A 21,227-nucleotide genomic window follows, 5' to 3' on the forward strand; every position below is an offset into this window, starting at 1 on the left:
GAAGAGGAGCTAGCCCCTTCAGAGAACTCAGAATCGACTCTTACCCCAGTCAGCAACCCCACTGGAACTCTCCCATCTTCATTAAGACGCTTTGGCGGCCTATGGTTGGCTCTGACGCAGGCGCTCTCGCCTCCCTTCGGGTTTCCGTTCCCTTCCGGTTTTGTCCCCGCCCCTTCTCCGATACGCCCCGCCCCCCGAAGCAGTTCCGGTTCGGCTGGCCGCTTCTGGCGGCGGGGCGCCGACGGGGCCGGAGCGATGCCCGCGCGTAGCCGAGCTGGCTCCAGCCTGCGCTCCGGCTCCCCTTCCCGGGCTCTGCGTCTGCCGCTCGAGGTGCTGCGCTCCGCCGACGCGCCGAGGATCCCGGACGCCAGCTCCGAGCTGGGTCCGGGCAGCTCGGCTCCCACCGCGGAGGTGAGCGGGCTCCGAGGCTGAGGAGAGGGGAGATTGGGGGGCACCTGCAGCCAAGGGTGAGTGAGAGCCGGGGACGCTGGGGACCGCGGGGAGACGGTTGGGGGAGCCGGGGTAGGCCGCTCTGGAATGGAATCCGGAGGAAGTCGGGCAACGAGGGGCGAGGCGCAGGGGCCTTACAGCCCAGCTGGTGAAGGAGGGACGTGCGAGGGGTCCCCGGAATCCGGACGCGGAGGAGGAGGTGCCCCGGGCTATTGCCGTGGGTGTGAGGGATGGGAAGAAATGGCCCCGGGCCGCCTGAAACCGGCGCAAGGGCAAGGCAGCCGGGTGGGGACTGATAGCCACCTGACCCAGTGGGACTGGTGGTTTTGAAGGGCCAGGAGTTAGGGTTGGCTGGAAAGAGGGAGGGATCGAATGGGAAGTCTCTTGGCCTAAAGGTTAGAAAGAAAAAGTCCAGGAAGAAAAAATGAACCCTTGGGGGATGACTTTTTCACAGGAAAGTGGTTTTCAAGGCGTCAAAGATCTCTGGGTAGTGGATGTGGGCTATAGGGCTCTCTTGTTTGTGGTCCTTTTAAGAATCTGGAGTGCGAGGAACGGGTATGCATCACCGATTCGCGTCCACGGACAGGGGAGGCGGATGGGGAGGAAGTGATGTTAGAAGATGGTAGTGATTTCTGGAAATAGAGATGTCACTCAGATTTCTTCTGACGCGAGTGGTTTATTCTTTTTCTTTGTGCTTAAGAAGGTTTATTAGATGTCGGACAAGTTTAAATCTTAAGAAAGGATTTAATACATTACTTTCCAATTTAAAAAATTAAACCTGCGAGAGGGTTTTGGATTCTTGGATTTTCAGATAATTCAGTGAAAATTGTTAACACTTGCATAAAGGCTTGATTGAGTTGACCTGCAGATTGCCACAGGGTGGAAATACGGTCCCAGGAGATTCCTGGGTTAAGAGGACATATGCCAACAGTCCAGGAACCTTCAGGATCTTCCCATTGGTAACTCCAGGATTGGGGTTCCCTCGTAAAAAATTTGAGGGGTAATTTTGACAGCTTTTTCAGGGCCGGTATTCTATTTTGCAGATTTTTGCATAAATGATATTTTTTTCTATAATGCTCTAGAAAAATGAGGGTAGTAAGGGGAGGTTGTAGCTGGCAGCTGACAGAAGGAACAGGTGCTTTTTCTAGAAGACGTAGTACCAAAGTCGTAATTCTGCCAGGAAAGTATTGATCCCAAAATTTGTGTTCACTTTTAGTAGAAATAGAAACAGTAACGTGACTCTGGAACCTTTGACTTTTAACTGAGGCTTGTGTTTGACTTTTGTGGCTCATCAGGTAGGTTTTGCTAAGTTGTTGGACATTTTCAAACCAATTTCTAATTATTTTCCACCCCAACAAGCATCTACTGCAGAATCTTCATGAGATGATCATTCATCGATTGTAACAAGCTTTTAAGTTTGTTTATGTAAATGGACTGTATATCATACCATTGAATGCTTAGTAGAATTAGTAATTTTCTCAAAGAATAGGTGGATTCTTAATTTTGCTTTTTTGTGGCTGTCAAAAGGTAAACTTCTTTAGTAAAGACGATCTTTAGATGAGGATTTTATGGTGCGTTACTGTTTATATTTCTGCTTTTCCTGGCAGACTGGGAACCTTCATCATGTTAACTCTGGTCTTTTTTTGGAAGCATTCTCGGTGTGTAATACTGGCTACCCTTTAACTCATGATTCTCCCGTGTCAGCCTCCTGAGTGTTTGGATTACAGGCATGTACTACCTCACCCAGCCAAACTTAGTAAAATTCTGATATATGAAAATTTGCTGAACTCAACTGAAATAGCCTGATGGTGGTGGCGCACGCCTTTAATCCCAGCACTCGGGAGGCAGAGGCAGGCGTCTCTCTGTGAATTCGAGGCCAGCCTGGTCTACAAAAGTTAGTTCTAAGGCAGCTAGGCCAGTTGGTTACACAGAGAAACCCTGTCTCGAAAAAAACAAAACAAAACAAAAAGAATTCTTTGCTAAGGCATCCTACCATTGCTGTGTAAGGGGAGAAACTGTTAGTTGGACCCAGAATTAAAGGTTAGCATGCCTAGTGATGACTGTCTTTTTACTTCGCTCTGTCACTTCTTGCCATCACGTAGTTGGAAGGAAAGTCCGTTTATGGTAGCTACTGTAAGGCAGAGGAGCCTTCACCACTGCAGTGGCTGAGTTGGCAGGTGCAGCCAGAGAAATGCTTTCGGTAGCGTTCTCATTCTGCAGAGCTGCACAGTTGCCTGCAAATGTGTTGGTTTTGTTGTCAAGTCTTCAGTACTTGGCTGTAACTTGGCTATAACTGATTGGGACATTGTCGTGACTATCCTCAGACTGTTAAATCCAGATGTTCTAATGGATGCTGGTATTGTTTTGTCTTAGGTAAATGCCACATTAAGCTGTAACTTAGTGACAGAGCATTTGCCTAGCATTCAGGAGGCTCTGGGTTCAATCCCAAGCAGTTGGAGGGGGAGAGCCCTATTAACTAGCTTGTTAAAATTTTTTTAAGATTTTGGCTTCCCAGCCTGATGTCTATTTAGTATTGATTGTAGCTAGCTTGGCCATTAACTTTTTGTCTTTTCTATTTTCTAATTCTAGTTTTTTAAGGTTAACTAGTACATTTTCATAGTATGTAGTAGATTATGAAGCCTTGGTTCAATGTTTTCTGTTACATTGACTAGATTTGTGATATAACATACAACAATAAAGATTTTAATCTGGGCATGGTGGTTTATACATGTATCCCGGCACTCAGGACAAACTAAGAGGATCAGGAGTCATGACCAGCCTCATCCCTCTCTTAAAAGTGTGTGTGTGTGTGTGTGTGTGTGTGTGTGTGTGTGTGTGTGAGAGAGAGAGAGAGAGAGAGAGAGAACATGTGTTGTAGTTCAGTTGATAAGTTTTTGCCTAGTATGTTCAAATCCTGAGTTCAGTTGCCAGTATAAAAAATAAAAATAACAGACTTTATCTGTCAATATGTCAAACTGCCAGCCTACCTATACTTCTTATTTTCACACTTATTTACTAGTGTTCTGTGACATAGTGCCAGGTCTAATTAGGCAAACTAATTTGTTTGCCACTAAATTTTGATTGCTATGTAAACAGTTTTGGTATAGCCTAGGCCACAAACTGTCTGTTACATTTTTACTCATTGAGCTCAATTCTGTATGTGGATAGAATTATATACGACTCAGTAATAAAAGCTTTGATTTAAAGGTATGATGAAGCCAGAAAAGATTTGTGCTCCTTTGATACACATAAGAACTCTTGAGTATGAAGTACACGCTTAGTACAGCAAATATAAACGTGGCTCGGAACTGCAGCCAAAAGAATGCTCATGAAACCAGGGGAGCAGATGCGTTTCCCTGCTTTCTGCTGGTCAGAGGTGGTGTGCAGGCACCCTAGAAAGGCCACTGCCAAGAGACTGGAGTATGCAGAGTAGGAATTGCTTCTGCACCTCTGCACCTGTTTTGCAATGCAGAGTTCCTATGAAATGTTTTATAAGAGACATTCTGTGCTTGCTAAGAAAAAACAAACTATCTTTGAATAAATTTATTTTATTTTAGATTTGTTTTTATTATTTTATGTGTCTGCATCTGTGCACCATATATGTGCTTATTGCCTGAGGAGGCGGTGAGTCTCCATGTGGTTGCTGGGAATCGAACCAGGGTCTTTCACAACAACAAAAAGCACCATTAACCACTGAGCCAACTCTCTGGCCTCTTTCAATAAATTTTTTTTTTTTTTTTTGGTTTTTCGAGACAGGGTTTCCCTGTAGTTTCTAGAGCCTGTCCTGGAACTAGCTCTTGTAGACCAGGCTGGCCTCGAACTCACAGAGATCCGCCTGCCTCTGCCTCCCGAGTGCTGGGATTAAAGGCATGCGCCACCACCGCCCGGCCGCTCTTTCAATAAATTTAAAGAGAAAAATTTTTATTTACTCACAGAAAATGCTATTTAGAATTTTACATTTTTCAAATAAAATAGAAAACAAAGCTTGAGAGTGAAATGACTGTTACAGAATTGTTAATCATGAAGTTTAGATAGACATGCCCAAAGTATGGTATGGTTTATGCTGTTTTGCTTTTGTAAGCGTGTGTTAGAGTTTTGTTTATGGATATGCAAATTGGTATAATTTTTGTCTGCTGAATGCGAAGCACGTAGACTGTATTAGGTTAAATAGGAGTTGGGCTTATTTTAGCCTGTGTGTAGCTTTTAAGAAACTTTGTTTGTTTGTTTGTTTATGGGAGTGTCAGCTAAGCTACCTGGTGGAGGTCAGTTCTCTTCTTCTACCACGTGGGTCCCCAGGGTTGTCAGATGTGGCACCTGGCACCTTTGCTCACAGCCACCTCATCAGCCCACAGTGGTTTTGTTTGTTTGTTTTGGTTAATAAATACTCTGATTTAATTTTTCCCAAATAATTTGTAACAGCTCAAAGAGCAGAAATAAAAGTAAAATTTCTAACAAGCAGTTGCTGTGTCTGATTCAGCACTCTCAGATTCTGGTAGTAATATTTGAAAAATTATCACCTTACAAATGACATCACTGTCCCTATAAGAATAATACACTGTAGCCGGGTGGTGGTGACCCACGCCCCAGCAGAGTCAGAGGCAGGTGGATCTTTGTGAGTTCAAGGCCAACCTGGTCTACAGAGCTAGTTCCAGGACAGCTAGGGCTGTTACACAGAGAAACCCTGTCTCAACAAAACAAAACAAGAAAAAAAAATAACACATTGTCTATAAGAGTACCCAGCCCTATAAAAGAACAGTACTCTATTATTTTGTTGTTCCAAAGAAAGCCAGCCATGTCGCATGTCGTCAGCTCTTCAGTCTTAGCTATATCTCTACCATGTATGTACACAACCAAGAGAGATTAAAAAACAAACAAACAAACAAAAAAAAACCACAGGTTACCAGAAAAGTATGCACTGTAAGACGACAGCAGAAGACAGGGTAAATTATGCATACTTTGTCAAGGAATGTATGTAGAGCCAAATAGTAGCCTAGTAATATATGAATCGAAAAGCTGTTTGGCGCTACTCCCAGCACCCTGGAGGTGGAGGTAGGAGAGTCTGTGAGCTTGAGGCCAGCCTAGTCTACAAAGTGAGCTCCAGGACAACCAGAGCTATTACATAGAGAAACCATGTCTCAAAAATGAAAAAGTAAAAAAGGAAAAGAAAAACTATAAGGCCATTCTCCATTTAAAATGTTTTTTTGTTTTCTTCAGTGCTAGGGATTCTGGTTGAGGCTTGCTGCAAGCCAGACAAGCATCCTGCCGGGAAAGCTGAACTTTTCCATCCCTGGAAGTGTATTAGCCTTGGTTATAATTTATTTTCTTCAGTCTAGCCCTCTAACCCTTTTCCTCTCTCCCTTTTGAAACAAGGTCTTCCTCTCAAGTACTGGGATTAAAGGGATGTTCAGCCACACACAACCTAGTCCTGTTCACAGTCCCTTTTTTATTCAAGACAGGGTTTCTCTGTAGCCCTAGCTGTCCTGGAACTAGCTCTTGTAGACCAGGCTGTCCTCCAACTCACAAAGATCTGCTGGGATTAAAGGTGTGTGCCACCACCTCCTGGCACCTGTTCATAAATTTTAAGAATCTTTACTCTTTATTGTTATGTCTTGAGCCTTGAGGTATGGATTTCTTTTTTTCTTTTCTTTCTTTTTTGTTTTTGTTTTTTTTTTCCAACACTACTTAGAAACAATAAAAAATTTAAAACTTGTGCTGATTATCAAATCAGTAATTTTCCAAAACACAATATTCTGTATTTGTTTCTTCAATTGTGAATTCTTTTAGGGCATTGGCTCTCAACCTTCCTAATGCTATGACCCTTTAATATAGTTCTCATGATGTGACCTCCAATCATAAAATTTTATTATTTATTTATTTATTTGGTTTTTCAAGACAGGGTTTCTCTATGTAACAGCCTTAGCTGTCCTGAAACTAGCTCTTGTAGATCAGGCTGAACTCAAACTCACAGAGATCCTCCTGAGTGCTAGGATTAAAGGTGTGTGCCACCACCACCTGGCCCATAAAATTATTTTTGTTACTACGTAACTATAATTTTGTACTGTTATGAATCATAGTTAAATAATCTGTTTTCTGATAGTCTTAGATTGACCCCTGTGAAAGGATCACTTGACACGCTGCCCCACCCAAAGGGGTCACAACTCACAGGTTGAAAATCACTGATTTAGGGATATTTGAATGTATGATTGTCACTGAATCTAAATGAATGCTGTATATAGCTGTAGCCCATTGTTTTGAAGAAATTTGTACATATACAAGAAATGTGTGCGCATTTACACAGGCATAAATGGAACAGATTAAGAGCAAGAGTTGATTTTGTTGATGGGTCTTGTGTGTTCTAAAGCTTGTCTAATGATAAATTAGAACCAAGTGTAGTTTTGTTTGTTGAGATAATTAAGCCTGGTAGAGTAGTTTGTGTCTTTTTTTGTTTAGGGGTGCCTGTCATTTTTCAGAAGTTGCCCAGTTTTTTTCTCAAGTTTTCCTTTTAGATATCAACAATAACCAATTGTCTATTGCACAAATTTGTATTTTTATTTAATTTTCTTTTAAAAATACTTCAGTCGTATGTGTTTGCAAGGTGCAGAGTGGTAATTCAACATTTCTACAGTTTATAATGCTCAGATCAGCAGGTTAGTTAGTACTTCGCACTTGTGTAGAGAGAGAAAATGTGTGTGGGAAGGTCTGAGGCTGGTGCTGGATGTCTTCCTTAGTCACTTCTTCAAGGTTTGCTTTTTAAGTTATAAACTGATTGGCCCATTAGCTCAGGCTTCTTATTAACTCTTATAACTTATATTAACCCATTATTCTTGTCTGTGTTAGCCATGTGGCTCGGTACCTTTTAGGCGAGGCAGTCACATTTTGCTTGCTCTGTGTCTAGATCACAACTCCACCTCTTTAAGACTTTGAGACTGTTAGCTCAGTGGCTGGCCAGTGAGCTTGAAGAATTTCCTGTCTCTGCCTCCTAGCCCACGCTTGGATTACAGGCAAACCCTGCTGTGCCTGGCCTTTTATGCAGGTGATCCGGATCTGAACTTCCCTCGTGCTTCTCTGGCCGGCATTAACCAGCTGAACCATCTTCCCAGTTCAGTTCCCCGTGTCCTTAAACATTAAAAACCTATTTAACTCAAAATTGGTCATCTTTAGGAGATACAGTGTATTTTTAAAAGCAGAATTTTTTGTTTTTGGTGCATGTGTGTGTGTGTATGGAGGGGGGGCTGTACACGGGCGCTCATGAAGCCAGAGGATGAGTTTTGTGTCCTGTTTTGCCATTCTCTGCCATGCTGGGCTTTTTTTATGTGAGTGTTGGAATTCAGGTCCTGATGCTTGCACAAGTACTTTTACCACTGAGCCATTTCCCCAGCTCCCAGTGTAAAAACTGGCAAAAATACCCTTCCTTATACAGTGATCAGATCAAGGTGATTAACATTTCCATTTGGAGGCTTGGAACTCCTTTTTTCCATTTGTTAATAAAATATAGGTTATTATGAACTGTAGTAATCCCATTCTGCAACCAAACACTACAGTGAGTCCCTCCCTCCCTCCCTTTTCTCCTTCCTTATTCTTTTTACTTTTTTAAATTTATTTTGATGTATTTTATGTATGAGTGCTCTACTTGCATGTGTGCCTGCATGGCAGAAGAGGACATCAGGTCCCGCTGTAGATGGTTGTGAGCCACCATGTGGTTGCTGGGAATTTAAGGCAGGACCTCTGGAAGAACAGCCAGTGCTATTAACCTCTGAACCATCTCTCCAGCCCCCTGTATTTTTTACTTTTGAGATTATAATATAATTAACATTTCTCCCTTCTCTTTCCTCCCTCCAGAACCTCCCATATACACTTCCTTGATCTTTTTGAAATTCTCGGCCTCTTTTTTTTCATTAATTTGCGTGTGTGTGTGTGTGTGTGTGTGTGTGTGTGTGTGTGTGTGTGCGCGCGCGCGCGCGCACGCTATAACTGCTCAGTCTGTATAAAATCACTTATATCTTCCTCACTTTTACTGCTGTAATAACTAAAGATTGAATGCAGGGCCTCAAACAAGAAGCACTCTCCCTCTGAGCTACTTTGCCAGTCCCAGGATTATTGCTTCTGTCTGTGCTGTTGTACATATCAGCTGGCCTCCCTGTATCCTCCTCGCCTCTCTCTAGCATCACGATGCTCTCTGTCAGTTTGCCTTCATTTGATTACACGTTAGGGAGAAAGTATGCTGACTTTATGCTGTAGTGGCATTTCAATTGTATTTTAATAAAGCTAGCTTAAAGAGCTGAGAGTAAAACAGCCCCCCTGTTCAGTCTTAAAGACCAGGTAATGGCACCACACACCTTTAATCCCAATAGCCAAGCTAGTTGCCATAGAAACCGGCGATGCATGCCTTTAATCCCAGTGGTGCACGCCTTTAATCTCAGCCCTAGAGAGGATTATAAAATGGGAGGAGGCAGCTCTCAGACACAGTCTCATTCTGAGACTCTTGGAGGCAGAAGCACTATTTCAGACTGAGGTTGAGGTAAGAGCCAGTGATTGATTGGCTGCTTTGCTTTTTGGATATTCAGGTTGAACCCCAATATTAGTCTCTGAGCTTTTATTAATCGTGCTTCATTATACCTGACTTTCTGTACTTAACATAATATCCTCTAGTCCACCCATTTTAGTGAAAGTGGTTGAAATTCTTATTTATTTTAAAAATATACCACTTTCATTAATTCTTTGAGAATTTGGTCTATACATACGATGTATTTTGACCATATTCACCCACCATTTCTCCCCATCGTACCTCCCTACCACTCCACTTCCTCCCAACTCATGTCTTTTTTCTTCTTCTTTTCTTTTTCTAAGACAGGGTTTCTCTGTGTCACAACCCTGTCTCTCCTGGAACTGGATTTGTAGACTGTAAACTTGACCTCGGAACTCACAAAGATCACCTGCCTCTGCCTCCTGAGTACTGGGATTAAAGGTGGCGCTACCATCCCCTCCCAGCTGGTGTTTTTTTTTTTTTTTCTTGTTTTTGATTTGTTTTTTAAATAACCAGTTTACTCGTTCAATTTGTGCTACCCCTATACTCCTGGGTGGGGACCATCCCCTGGAGCTTTGGCCTGTGGTGCCATACCCTTCAAAGAAATCTGTCTCTTACTCCCCTAGAAGCCACCAACTGTCAATAACTCCTCAGTTGGGGATGGGGGCTTTAGAGATCTCCCCACTCTGAGCTGGAATGTTGACTGACTTGATTTTGTACAGGTTTTGTGAAGGGAACCCCAGCTCTGTGAGTCCTTAATTATAGCAGGTCTGTCATATCCAGACGACAGTTTTGCCCTGGTTCTCCAGAACCTCTGTTTCTTAATGTTTCCACCTCATTTTTCCCGGTTGTCCCTGAGCCTTGCGGGGAGTGATATGGTAGCTAAGCGCTCCACAGCTGAATTAGCACTTGTCTGGTGAAGTCTGAGAGCTAGGTATTGTTATTAGCGAATCCCTCATGACCGCCGTGGACTCAATCTTCTCAAAAAATCTTCTCAAGCAGATTTCAAGAAGCTCCAGAGCATTGGCTTCTGTTGGTTTCTGTCTGGAGTATATTCGTTTGTGATTCTCTTCACCTAGTCATCTGTTTGGTGGTCAGCTAGGTTGATTTTGTCTCTTAGCTACTGTAATAAGCATGAGTGTGAAGGCCTTTCTTTGATACGCTAGCATCATCTGCAGTGAGTGTCAGTCAGGTTTCTGTTACTTTAACAAAGTGTCTGAGGCGGCACCTACAGAGATGATTTATTTGACTTGTGGTTTCAGAGGTTCTGGCCCTGTTGCATATCATGAAATAGACAATGGCAAAGCAGAGCTTGTTCACCTTATGACGGGAAAGGGTGGAGCAGGGCGAGGAAGAGATGGGCTCCACAGTCCCTCTAAGGACATTCCCTGACTGGCTTAAACTCTCTCCAGGTTTTTTGGGGGGGGGAGTTACAGATACAACTATAGGAGCTAGCTACTTAAAAGTGGGGTTTCTGGAGGGCATTGTTTTTTGTTTGTGTTTTTGGTACCTTTTTTTTTTTTGAGACAAGGTTTCAGGTAATCTGAGCTGGTCTGTAGATGAGGATGACAAACTCCTGGTTCTTCTGCCTCCCTCTGCAGAGTGCTGGATTATACCACCATATGGGGCCTACTTTTAGATTTTTAAAAAAAAAAAAAAAAAAAAAAGTTTTTTTTTTTTTTTTTTTGTTCTCTCTGTATGTATACCTGCAGGCCAGAAGAGGGTACCAGATCTCATTACAGATGGTTGTGAGCCACCATGTGGTTGCTGGGAATTGAACTCAGGACCTCTGGAAGAATAGTCAGTGCTCTTAACTTTTGAGCCATCTCTCCAGCCAATACTTTTTTTTTTGAGACACCTTCATATAGTTTTTTAATTAATTAATTAATTAGTTAATTTTGGTGTTTTACCTGCATGTTTGTCTGTGTGAGGGTGTCAAATCTTGGAGTTACAGGCTGTGGTGAGCTGCCATGTGGGTGCTGGGAATTGAACACAAGTCCTCTGGGAGAGCAGTCAGTGCTCTTCACCACTGAGCCATCTCTCCAGCTCATTTTTTGTTTTTGTTTTTGTTTTTGTTTTTTTCTTTTCTTTTCTTTTTTTTTTCAAGACAGGATTTCTCCCTGTGTAGCCCTGACAGTCCTGAAACTTACTTTGTAGACCAGGCTGGCCTTGAACTCACAGAGATCCACCTACCTCTGCTGGGATTAAAGGCCTGCACTACTAACACCCAGCTCAGAGGCAGCATTTTGTTTTGTTTTTTGTTTTTTCAGACACAGTTTCTCTGTATAGCCTTGGCTGTCCTGGACCTTACTACGTAGATCAGGCTGGCCTCTAATTTACAGAGATCCCCCTGCTTCGGTCTCCCAAGTGCTGGGATTAAAGACATGTGCCACCGCTTGGCAGAGGCAGCTTTCTTAACCGTGGTTCTGAGTTTTATATCAGATTCTGTTGGTGATAAGCTCTATCAAATTTAACTCTCTACCTTTAGTTTATTCAGCCATACATTAAACAGTTACACTAAATGTCTTAGATCACTGCAGAGTGATGTTGTAGCAGTTCTGTGCTCCTGATTAACAAAGTGATGTATTCAAAGCTCAGGTAATTATCTGTTTAAAGTCTTAGTTCCTCCTGGGTTAAAGGTGAAGGCATTCTTAGGTCACAGTTAGGGTTAATGGGGATGAAGTTGATGTCGTCATGTCTTGTTTCTGGATATTGTGGTTTTGCTGGTTAACTCAGTATTTCTTATCTTTTGTTAGTATATGTACACTAATATAAATTAGTAGTTTAATTGATTTTTTGTGTATCTACTTAAGTGTATTATACTTCACTGAAAAATAATCTTAATTTTTTAAAATTCTTTTTCTTACATGCTCAATATATAAAACAAACTTTGGAAATGTAGAGTGAAGAGCCCATCCTAGAATTAGCTAATAATAGGGTTTTGTTGTTGTTTGTTTGTTAGGTTTGGTTTTTTTGACATAGAGGTTCTCTGTGTAGCTCTGGCTGTCCTGGATCTCACTCTGTAGACTCGGCTTGAACTCACTGAGATCCACCGTCCTGTGTACAGGACTAAAGATGTGCACCACCACCTCCCCTAATAGGTTATTTGTTTGTTTTTTCTGTTTTTCATCATTTATATGTGTGTCTGTGTATCGGTGTATGTAAATGAGCTCAGGTGCCTGTGGAGGCAGAGGTGTCAAATTCCCCCTGGAGCTGGAGCTACAGGTGATTAGGAGCCATCCATGTGGGTGGTGGGAACTGGATTCAGGTCCTGGAAGAACAGAGCTGACTCCTACCATCAACGCCTCATACTTTTTTTTTTTTTTTAACTAAAAAGGCATGGAATTCTTATTATTTAGGATAGTTTAAAAAAAAAAGAATGTTTAAACTTTTTGTTTTGAAATGAAGGTTTACAGGGAGTAGCACAGATGGGCCAGAGAACCCATGTACTTTCATCCACTTTCCTGCTGTAGTTACAAATTACATAACTATACGACATTATCAGAAACAGGAAACTGTCATTTTATAATGAATAGATTCTTAGACATTGTTCCAATCCAAATAAAGAACTGTTCCTTCATTACAAAGATCCTTCTCTGTGCTGTTATCTCTAACTCTGGCAACCACTAATCGATCCTACTTTTATAATCTTGTCAGGCTGAAAGCGTTGCATAAGTAGAACCACACGGTGTGTGACCTTTTGAGACTGGCTTTTTCCGTCAGGTCTAATATCCTTGAGACTCATCCAAGGTATTGAATATACAATAACTTATTTTTATTGCAAGGTTGTATGTAGTTGATGGTATCAGTGTGCCACAGCTTTAACTGTTGACGTTTTGTGGGCTCTTTTGGAATCTTGGACATTTTGTCGAGTAGTGCTGCTGTCATTTGTGGGCGCACACCTTCATCTCCTTGGAGCCCTCAGGAGTCTCATTGCTGGCTTAGACGGTAGCTGTAGGTGTAGCTGTTCTTCACCGTAACTCAGACTCTCTGACCTGTTCTACACTCTTCTAGCAATTTTTTTCTTTTTAAGAAATAGTGATTTTTATTTGTGTGGGTGCGTTGCCTGCAGCATGTGTGCAGTACCAGAGAGGCCAGAAGAGGGGGTTGAATCTCCTGGAACAAGTTACAGATGGTTTCTGAGGTGCCATATAAAGTTGAACCTGGGTTCTCTGGAGGAGTAGCTAGTGAAACTCACTCTGTAGACCAAGCTGGCCTTGAATTCAGAGATTTCCCCCAGCCTCTGCCTTCCAAATTGTGGGGTTAAAGGTGTGCACCACTATGCCTGTCAAAAATTATTATTTCTAAAGCATACTTATTATGTCATCTTCTTACTTAAAATGTCCTGTGATTCTCATGGTTCTTAATTTGATAGCATTTTCTATGATTGGTTCCAGTTTGTAGTTGATATGCTTCATGTTTTTGAGACACAGTCTCACTATGCAGCTGTGGTTAGCCTGGAACTCATTCTGTAGACCTGGCTGACCTCAGACTCAGAATCCACTCGCCTTTGCCCCCGAGTGTTGGGATTAAAGATGTGCACCACCATGCCTCGTGCGGTTGTCTAATCCTAGAACACCTTTGTGCTTTTTGGTTGTCAGTGGCTCCACACTGTTTCCTGCCTTGGTGTCCTTCTACTGCTCCATCTTCACAGACTCTGTTCAAATGACACGAGTGACCGCGTTTATCTTACCAGCTGGAAATAACCTAGATTTTCCCCAGCTCCCTAATGCTTTCAGGTTTTTGTTTTGTTTTGTGTTTTGTTTTGTTTTGTTTTTCGAGACAGGGTTTCTCTATAGCTTTGGAGACTGTTTTAGAACTCACTCTATAGACCAGGCTGGCCTCAAACTCGTAGAGATCCTTCTGTCTCTGCCTCACAAGTGCTGGAATTAAAGGTGTGTGCCACCACCGCCTGGCTGTTTCCAACTTTTAAAAAAAAATTACACAAGTCACCACTTTCTTGGTATTGTTTTGAAAACTGAGGTAATTTTATAAGAATTCATTTAACATGTATTTATTTATTGCCCTTTGACAACCCTTTCTAGACTATAAAATCTAGGGCAGGATCATTTTGATTTGTTTAGGAATATGACTCATTGAATAGTATAATACTTTACATACTGTATGCAGAGCAAAAATTCATAGATGAATAAATTTGGCATGTGAGGGTATTTACATCTGTGGTGCCTTAGTTTCTAGCACCTGTGTGAAGCAGGCCCTTGGTAAGTGCAGACTTGTACACGACCTGTGACTGCAGCCTCTATTGTGCTGATAGCTAGAAAATATTTGGAGCTGTGTTTTACAGTAGGAATGAATCCCCAGTTCAGAAGGCTGAGCAATGTGTGGGTAAGAACATGCATTTTAACTGATATTTGTAATCGGAGACTGCTTTTACATTTCCCTGCCACCCAGACCCGGATAATCACACAGAAACTATAGCCGGGCGGTGGTGGCGCACGCCTTTAATCCCAGCACTTGGGAGGCAGAGGCAGGCGGATCTCTGCGAGTTCGAGGCCAGCCTGGTCTACAAGAGCTAGTTCCAGGACAGGCTCTAAAACTACAGTGAAACCCTGTCTCGAAAAACCAAAAAAAAAAAAAAAAAAAAAAAAAAAAGAAACTATATTAGTTACAACACAGTTTGGCCAGTGGCTCAGGTGTATTCTTAGCTAGCTCTTAGATCTAAATCCGTTTCTATCCATCTGTGTATTGACACAAGGCTGTGATTTACCAGTAAGGTTTTGGCGACTTTTTCCTTCAGGAGCTCCATGGCGTCTGCCTGACTCCACCTTCTTTCTCCCTGTATTCAGTATAGTTTTCTGCCTAGCTATAGCCCCGCCATAGGCGAAAGCAGCTTCTTTATTAACCAGTGCTAATAAATATTTATAGTATATAGAAGGGAAATCTTTATTTGTTTTATTTACTGGCTTAAGTTGGTCTTGGGTAAGTTGCTGACCCGTTTAGACCAGTTGGCTCATCTGTCAGATGAGACATTAGTAATGGCTGCTTTACGTGACTGCCGTGAGAATTATTTAACGTGAGAGGAAAGCCCTTGGAAGCATCTCTGGCGTACTGGATGTGCCGTGCTTTGGGTCCCTGCCCTCTTCTAATAGCTTTGATAAGAGAGGTCACAGTTCTTATCCTATCACTGAGATTTTAAAAAGGTTGGATAAATAAGTGCTCTTCAGACTTCTGAACTCAGGATTATGTGGTGACACCAAGGCGTACTTTTGTCGCTTTCGTCACCATGACAAGGATGTCATTTCCTCTTCCCAGCTGATAGAAGAAGGAGTAATGACAGTAGAGTGTAAGTTCTTCACAAAGAAGGTGAAGCCTGAGAACAACATGCTTTTATACATTTTAGGCAAATAACGATAAAGTTTTGAAGGACTGAGAGGACAGTGGACGCCTGCACTGGGGCAGCCATTTTGGTGTCACAAGAAATCCTGAGTGTGGTGTATAAGCTGGTTGGGGATAAGGATGACTTTTGTATATTTGAATTCTTTACAGTCTCATTACCATTTTTGCTCATCAAGACTGTCTTCCAGATTTGTTATGTGAAGGCTAGTCCTCTCACAAGAATCTATAATACAGTACAAACAGCTTTTCAGGCTACGCGTGTATTGATAATACAGTACAGGCACCACCCAAGCACATAAAAACATTTCCTTACTGTATTACAAATGACCTAAAATCCGCCTACATCTTATTTTGAGTACCCTTCTCTTATCATTTTGAAGAGATAGCAATTTTATCATTTAGGCTTCTTTTTTCTTTCTTTTTTTTTTTCTGAGACAGGGTCTCTCTGTATCTTTGGAGCCTGTCCTGGAACTAGCTCTTGTAGACCAGGCTGGCCTTGAACTCACAGAGATCCACCTGCCTCTGCCTCCCGAGTGCTGGGATTAAAGGCGTGTGCTGCCACCACCACCTGGCTCCATTTGGGCTTCTTTAAAGCTAAAAGGATTGGTCTGATTTGAATCTTCTGGTTTGAATTTGTTATCCTTCTATGTAGAGAATGTTTTATGGTTGTACAATGGTTCGTTTATATCACCTGCTGTAAGTAAAGGTTGAAATAAAGCCATTAATGTCTATAACCTCACCTCTCAGGAGTTCAGTGTTATCCTGAGCTATGTGAGAGACCCTGCCTCTAAGGGGGGGGGGGGGTTAAAGATGTATTTTATTATTTTTAATTGTGTGTGTGTGTGTGTACATGCATGCATACACGTGTGTGCAGTGACTCTGGAACCAGAGGTCTCACATGACCTGGAGCTATAGTTACAGGAATTTGTGAGCTGCCCAGTATGGATGCTGGGAACTGAACTTGGAAGAACTTTGGAAGAACAGCAAGTGCTCTTAACTACTGAGATGCCCCTCCAGTCCCAAAGCCAAATCCTATAAACACTCCATACAAATCTTTATCTTCTCATCCAAGGCATGTGTTTGTGACCTACCACTACCACACAGCACAGCTGACAGCTAGGCCAATCCAAAATGTGGGTCATTCTATAGGATTGTGCCAGTCCAAATGCTGTCTGTCCCTTGCCCCTCTGAGAGAGAGAGAGAGGGAGGAAGGGAGGGGGGAAATCATTCTGTGTTAAGGATATATAATAACCTAGTATAATTCATAGTTCTTAACCTCTACCCTGAGAGGAAGAGAGATAGGAAAGACAATAAAATAATTTTCTTAGGTGCAATGATGGATATTATACAGCTATAAGAGGTTGTCTTTTTTTAATCCCATTTGGAGTCTTGCTGAATAGTACAGGCTTGTCTTAAACTCACAGTCTTCAGCTTCTACCTCCCAAGTGCTGGCTTACAGCCATATGCCAGCCACCATGCTTAGAGGAAGTTGTCATTATTGTAATATGCATGCTGAAATATTTATATTTAATGGCATAGTTTCTTGATATTAAATGGTGTGCCCTCGCCCCACCTGACTCACTGCATAAAATGCATGTGGAAAAAATGTTTCTTCTTGAATTTGAATTCTTGCCTTGTTAATTTCAAGTAGGAACCTCGAATTATACTTTTCTGATCATTATCTCATTTATAAAATGAAGTTAATCTGCCTCGTAAAACTGTGGAGTGTTAGACAATCTCTTATAGCCTCAGAATACTGTCTGCCAACTAATAAATGTAGCTGCCACTGCTGTTACCACTATTTTAATACTTGCTTTATAATCTGTTATTTGGGAGATGAAAGAGTACAAAGTATAAAACAGAGGTCCCTGCAGAGAGAGCCTTCTGAGCAAATAGGCAAAGATGAAGTGGGGATCGGTATTACTGTGAAATGAGATCCGTGTGCACACTGTCTGATCTGCAGTGTTGTTTGTGCCAGGCTTCTCCTGTTCTTTTTCCCTTCCCCTCTCCATTTAACAAATAAGGGCGTTGAGGTGCCCAGATGGATGATTTGTCACCAGTACACTGAAATGCACTCCCAAGAACCAACACAATGAATCTGCTCCTTGTCCTGCATCATGCTACTTCCCCTGGTGTAAAGGACAAACTGAAAAGAAAGCAACTAAATATTAGCAAGGATTTGTAGATTTTCAGAGATTAACAGCTTTTTTCTTTCTTTTTCTAAGACAGACCCCCCCAGGCTGGCCTCATACGCAGAGATCTGCTTGCCTCTCCCTACTGTGCTGGGATTAAAGGTGTGAACTACCATTGCCCAGCCTACCACAATCTTAAATAGGCATTTCTCCCAAGCGAGACAAAAGATACTCTAAAGACTCAGAGATTAAAGAGTAGCTCTGCTGATATTATGAACACCAGCTTTTAAGCTTTTAAATTGTATTTATTCTAAGATGTTCTCATTTCATCAAGGATGTATATAAGAACATCATAAGAAACAAGTTGAACTCAAGACCAATGTGGTACTCCTAGCATGGTTAGGCAGGAGGATCACAGATTAGAGGCCACCCTGGACTACATATGGTGTGACCTTTCTCAATAATTACAAAAAAGTTTTTAAAAAAGTATATCTGAGTAGAGTGTGCTGCCGCATGCTTTTAATCCTAGCACAAGGAAGGTAGAAGCAGGCTGACCTCTTTGAGTTTAAGGCCAGCCTGGTGTACACAGTGAGTTCCAGGACAACCAGGGCTCTAACACAGAGAAATCCTGTCTCCAACAAAAATCAAAACAAAGAAGTATATCTGTTGCATAAAATGGTGGATGTCTATGGTTCTAGCATTTGGGTGACGGGAGGATCGGGTATTCAAGGCTGTCCTTGGCTACTTAATGAATTAAAGGAGATTCTGTCTCAAAAACCAGTGATCTCTTTTGAGTTCTATGAATGATTTAGATAACAATGATGTTTACAAGTGTTCATAAAACCCTGCCATCGGTTTAGAATTAAGTGAAATTACCTTTAAAAAAACAGACTTCAAATTAGGTTTATTCTAATTTTTTTTTTTATTTCACAGAGAGATAGATCATCCTAGAGTGTGGGGAAATAACCCTGCAGGTAGGGTGCTCGCTCCACGAGCGTGGAGGACCTGAGTTCAGATCTTCATCACCTATGTAAAGAGCCACACTGTTGGCAGTGGGGATGGGGTGACTTACTGGGGCGTGCTGGCCACTGGCTTAGCAACATGTTTAGTGAGAAAGCGTTTCAGCGGAGTAGGATGGGAAGTGACAGAGCAGAACACCAGTGTCATTGTCTGGCCTCACACACACACGGGCACACGCACCCACACACAGAATACATAAATAATAATGCCTTATAGTCAGGCGGTGGTGGTGCACAGCTTTAATCCCAGCACTCGGGAGGCAGAGGCAGGCGGATCTCTGAGTTTGAGGTCAGCCTGGTCTACAAGAGCTAGTTCCAGGACAGGTTCCAACGCTGCAGAGAAACCCTGTCTCAAAACACCAAAAAAAAAAAATGCTCTTTGAGTGTGTATTACTTATATCTATACAAATACATAGATACATGCATGCATATATACACATCTGTTTTTGAGATGATATCTCTCACTGAACATAGGAGCTTGGAGCTTACTGATTTTGGGTAGGCTGGCCAGCCAGTGAGCTCTAGGGATCCCCAGCACTGGGATTACAGACAAATTACTAGAGTCCCTTTTCCACCCTGGTGTAGCACATATTCTTATTGATATTAATAATAAAAACCTGGAGTCAGATATCGGGGGTGAAAGCTAAAGGATCAGAGCAGAGTGACAGCCACTAGAGTTCTTACCCCTACCAGGGCTCAGTCTACAGACTGCATCTGAGCTCCTGTCTCCTCCCGCCTTCTATTCCTCTCTCCCCCCAGCCATGTCGCTCCTGTCTCCACCTCCCTAGTGCTGGGATTAAAGATGCGTGACTCCCCAAATACTAGAATTAAAGGTGTGAGCTACCATTTCTTGGCCTCTATGGCTAACTAGTGGTTTAGCTCTGCACTCGGATCTTTAGGCAAGCTTTATCTGTTAGATTATAAACGAAATAGCACCAAATCCTCCTAACTTAGCCTTTTCAAATGCTCATGGTTGCCTGGCAAGCACTTTACCAGCTGAGCCAGCCCTATAGTTTGATTATGTATGTTGTACTTTTATGTAACAGTCTTGCTAACTTGACAGTAATAGTAGAAACTTCTTGATTTTGTTGTTCAAACAAGGTTTCAACTATGTAGCACTGGCTAACCCAAAACTTGCTGTGTATGTCAGGCTAGTCTGGAACTCAAGGAGATCTGCCTGCCTCTGAATATCAGGTGTGCTGGGATTACAGGCATACACCACCATGCCTAGCCAGTTCTAGAAATCTTCTGATGGTTTACATTGTTTTTATATTTTCTATATGTATGTACGCACTGGGGATGAGTTTTCATGGCCTCCTCTATACTAAGCATGCACAATTAGGAGGAAGGCTTTCCTCATGGAATCAGATACTAGTAGGTTCTCCAAAGATGCTTTGAACTCACAGAGATCAGCCTGCCTCTGCCTCCTGAGTCCTAGGTGCTAGGACTAAAAGGCCTGTACCACCATGCCTGACTCTACTTTGTTATTTTATGTCTTTAAATTTGTTTTGAATTTTTTTATCTTTGCACATCAGGGAAATGGTTCATAGTTTTATTTTCTTGTCATCTCCTCGATTTCGTTGTCAGGAATGAATTCAGAAATATCCTTTCTTTGAAGGGCTGTAGAGAATTGGTATTTGGCTTTTGTTTTTTTGTTGGTGGTAGGTTTTTTGTTTGTTTGCTTTGTTTTTTTTTTCTTTTTTCTTTTGCTTGTTTGTTTGTTTGTTGCCCTGACCATCCTGGAACTTGCTTTGTAAATCAGGCTGGCCTTGATTTGCCTGCCTCTGCCTCCTGAGTCCAACACAGCCTGGCTGGTACTGTTTTTTTTTTTTTTTTTTTTTTTTTGATGCTACCTTTCACCAGTGAAGCCCTCTGGACCTGCAGTCTTGGTAAGAATTATGACATATTCAATTTCTTCCCCCCCCTCTCTCGTTTTAATTGATATTTATTGAGCTCTACATCCCCCCCACCTCTCCCCTCCCCCTACAATTCTCCCCCAAGGTCCCCATGCTCCCAATTTACCCAGGAGATCTTGTCTTTTTCTACTTTCTTCTTCCCATGTAGATTATACTCAGTTTCTTTAAATGGTTTGTTTTGTTTTTGGCATTTACTTATGACAGAGAGTGGGGATTGTCGTGGCACTCCTATGGACAGCCTGTTCTTTCTTTCCACATGTGTGTCCAGTTATCAAACTCTGGTTGTCTGGTTTGGTAGCAAGTGCCTTTACCTCCAGAGCCGTCTTGCTACTTTATATAATTAACATCTATAAACCTTATTCAAATGTCTAACAAAGCCCCCAACTCTGCTTTAAGGAGGGAGGAAGGGAATATAAGGATATAGTAGAGGGTTAGGAGGAGGTGGTGCTCAGGAAGCACGCAGGGATGTGGGTGTGGCCTCTCTAGAGCCTTCATTGTCCTTTAACACGCTTGGATGGGATTTTAGTGAATTTGAAGCAGTTATCAAAGAGGGTTGTGAATACTAACGGAGATCACAGTATGATTCCTGAAGGACAGCAGCCAGGATTCTAATTGATAGGTAAAAGTCTAGATAATAGGATTTCTTTACTATAAACAAAGTTAACAGTCATGTTTGAGATTTTCACAAGTATCTAGGGAAAGGAATGAGGCTCTACCAGGGATTAGACACATTTAGGCTTTATGCTGGTCATTTGTGACTTTAAGATAAAATATCTGTATGTAAAAGGAATATTATTCTCTCCATGTTGGTAGCTTTTACAGCCAATGG

The 21,227-nt window shown here is 42.1% G+C and overlaps 1 protein-coding gene across 2 annotated transcripts in view; it reads left to right on the forward strand.

Moving 5' to 3' along the window:
• The first annotated feature begins 214 nt into the window (after window positions 1–214).
• The window catches only part of Samd8 (sterile alpha motif domain containing 8), a 49,055-nt gene continuing 28,042 nt past the window's right edge, over window positions 215–21,227 (forward strand). Inside the window, exon 1 of one of the 2 annotated variants that reach the window (XM_038309977.1) lies at window positions 215–411. In XM_038309977.1, the coding sequence (XP_038165905.1) occupies window positions 256–411 (156 nt within the window). In that variant the 5' untranslated portion in view covers window positions 215–255. Of the gene's footprint in view, window positions 468–21,227 lie in introns of both variants that reach the window. The other variant, XM_038309978.1, reaches the window with a different exon arrangement.

The sequence above is a fragment of the Arvicola amphibius genome, chromosome 13 (genome assembly GCF_903992535.2).
Source record: "Arvicola amphibius chromosome 13, mArvAmp1.2, whole genome shotgun sequence".
NCBI lineage: Eukaryota > Metazoa > Chordata > Mammalia > Rodentia > Cricetidae > Arvicola > Arvicola amphibius.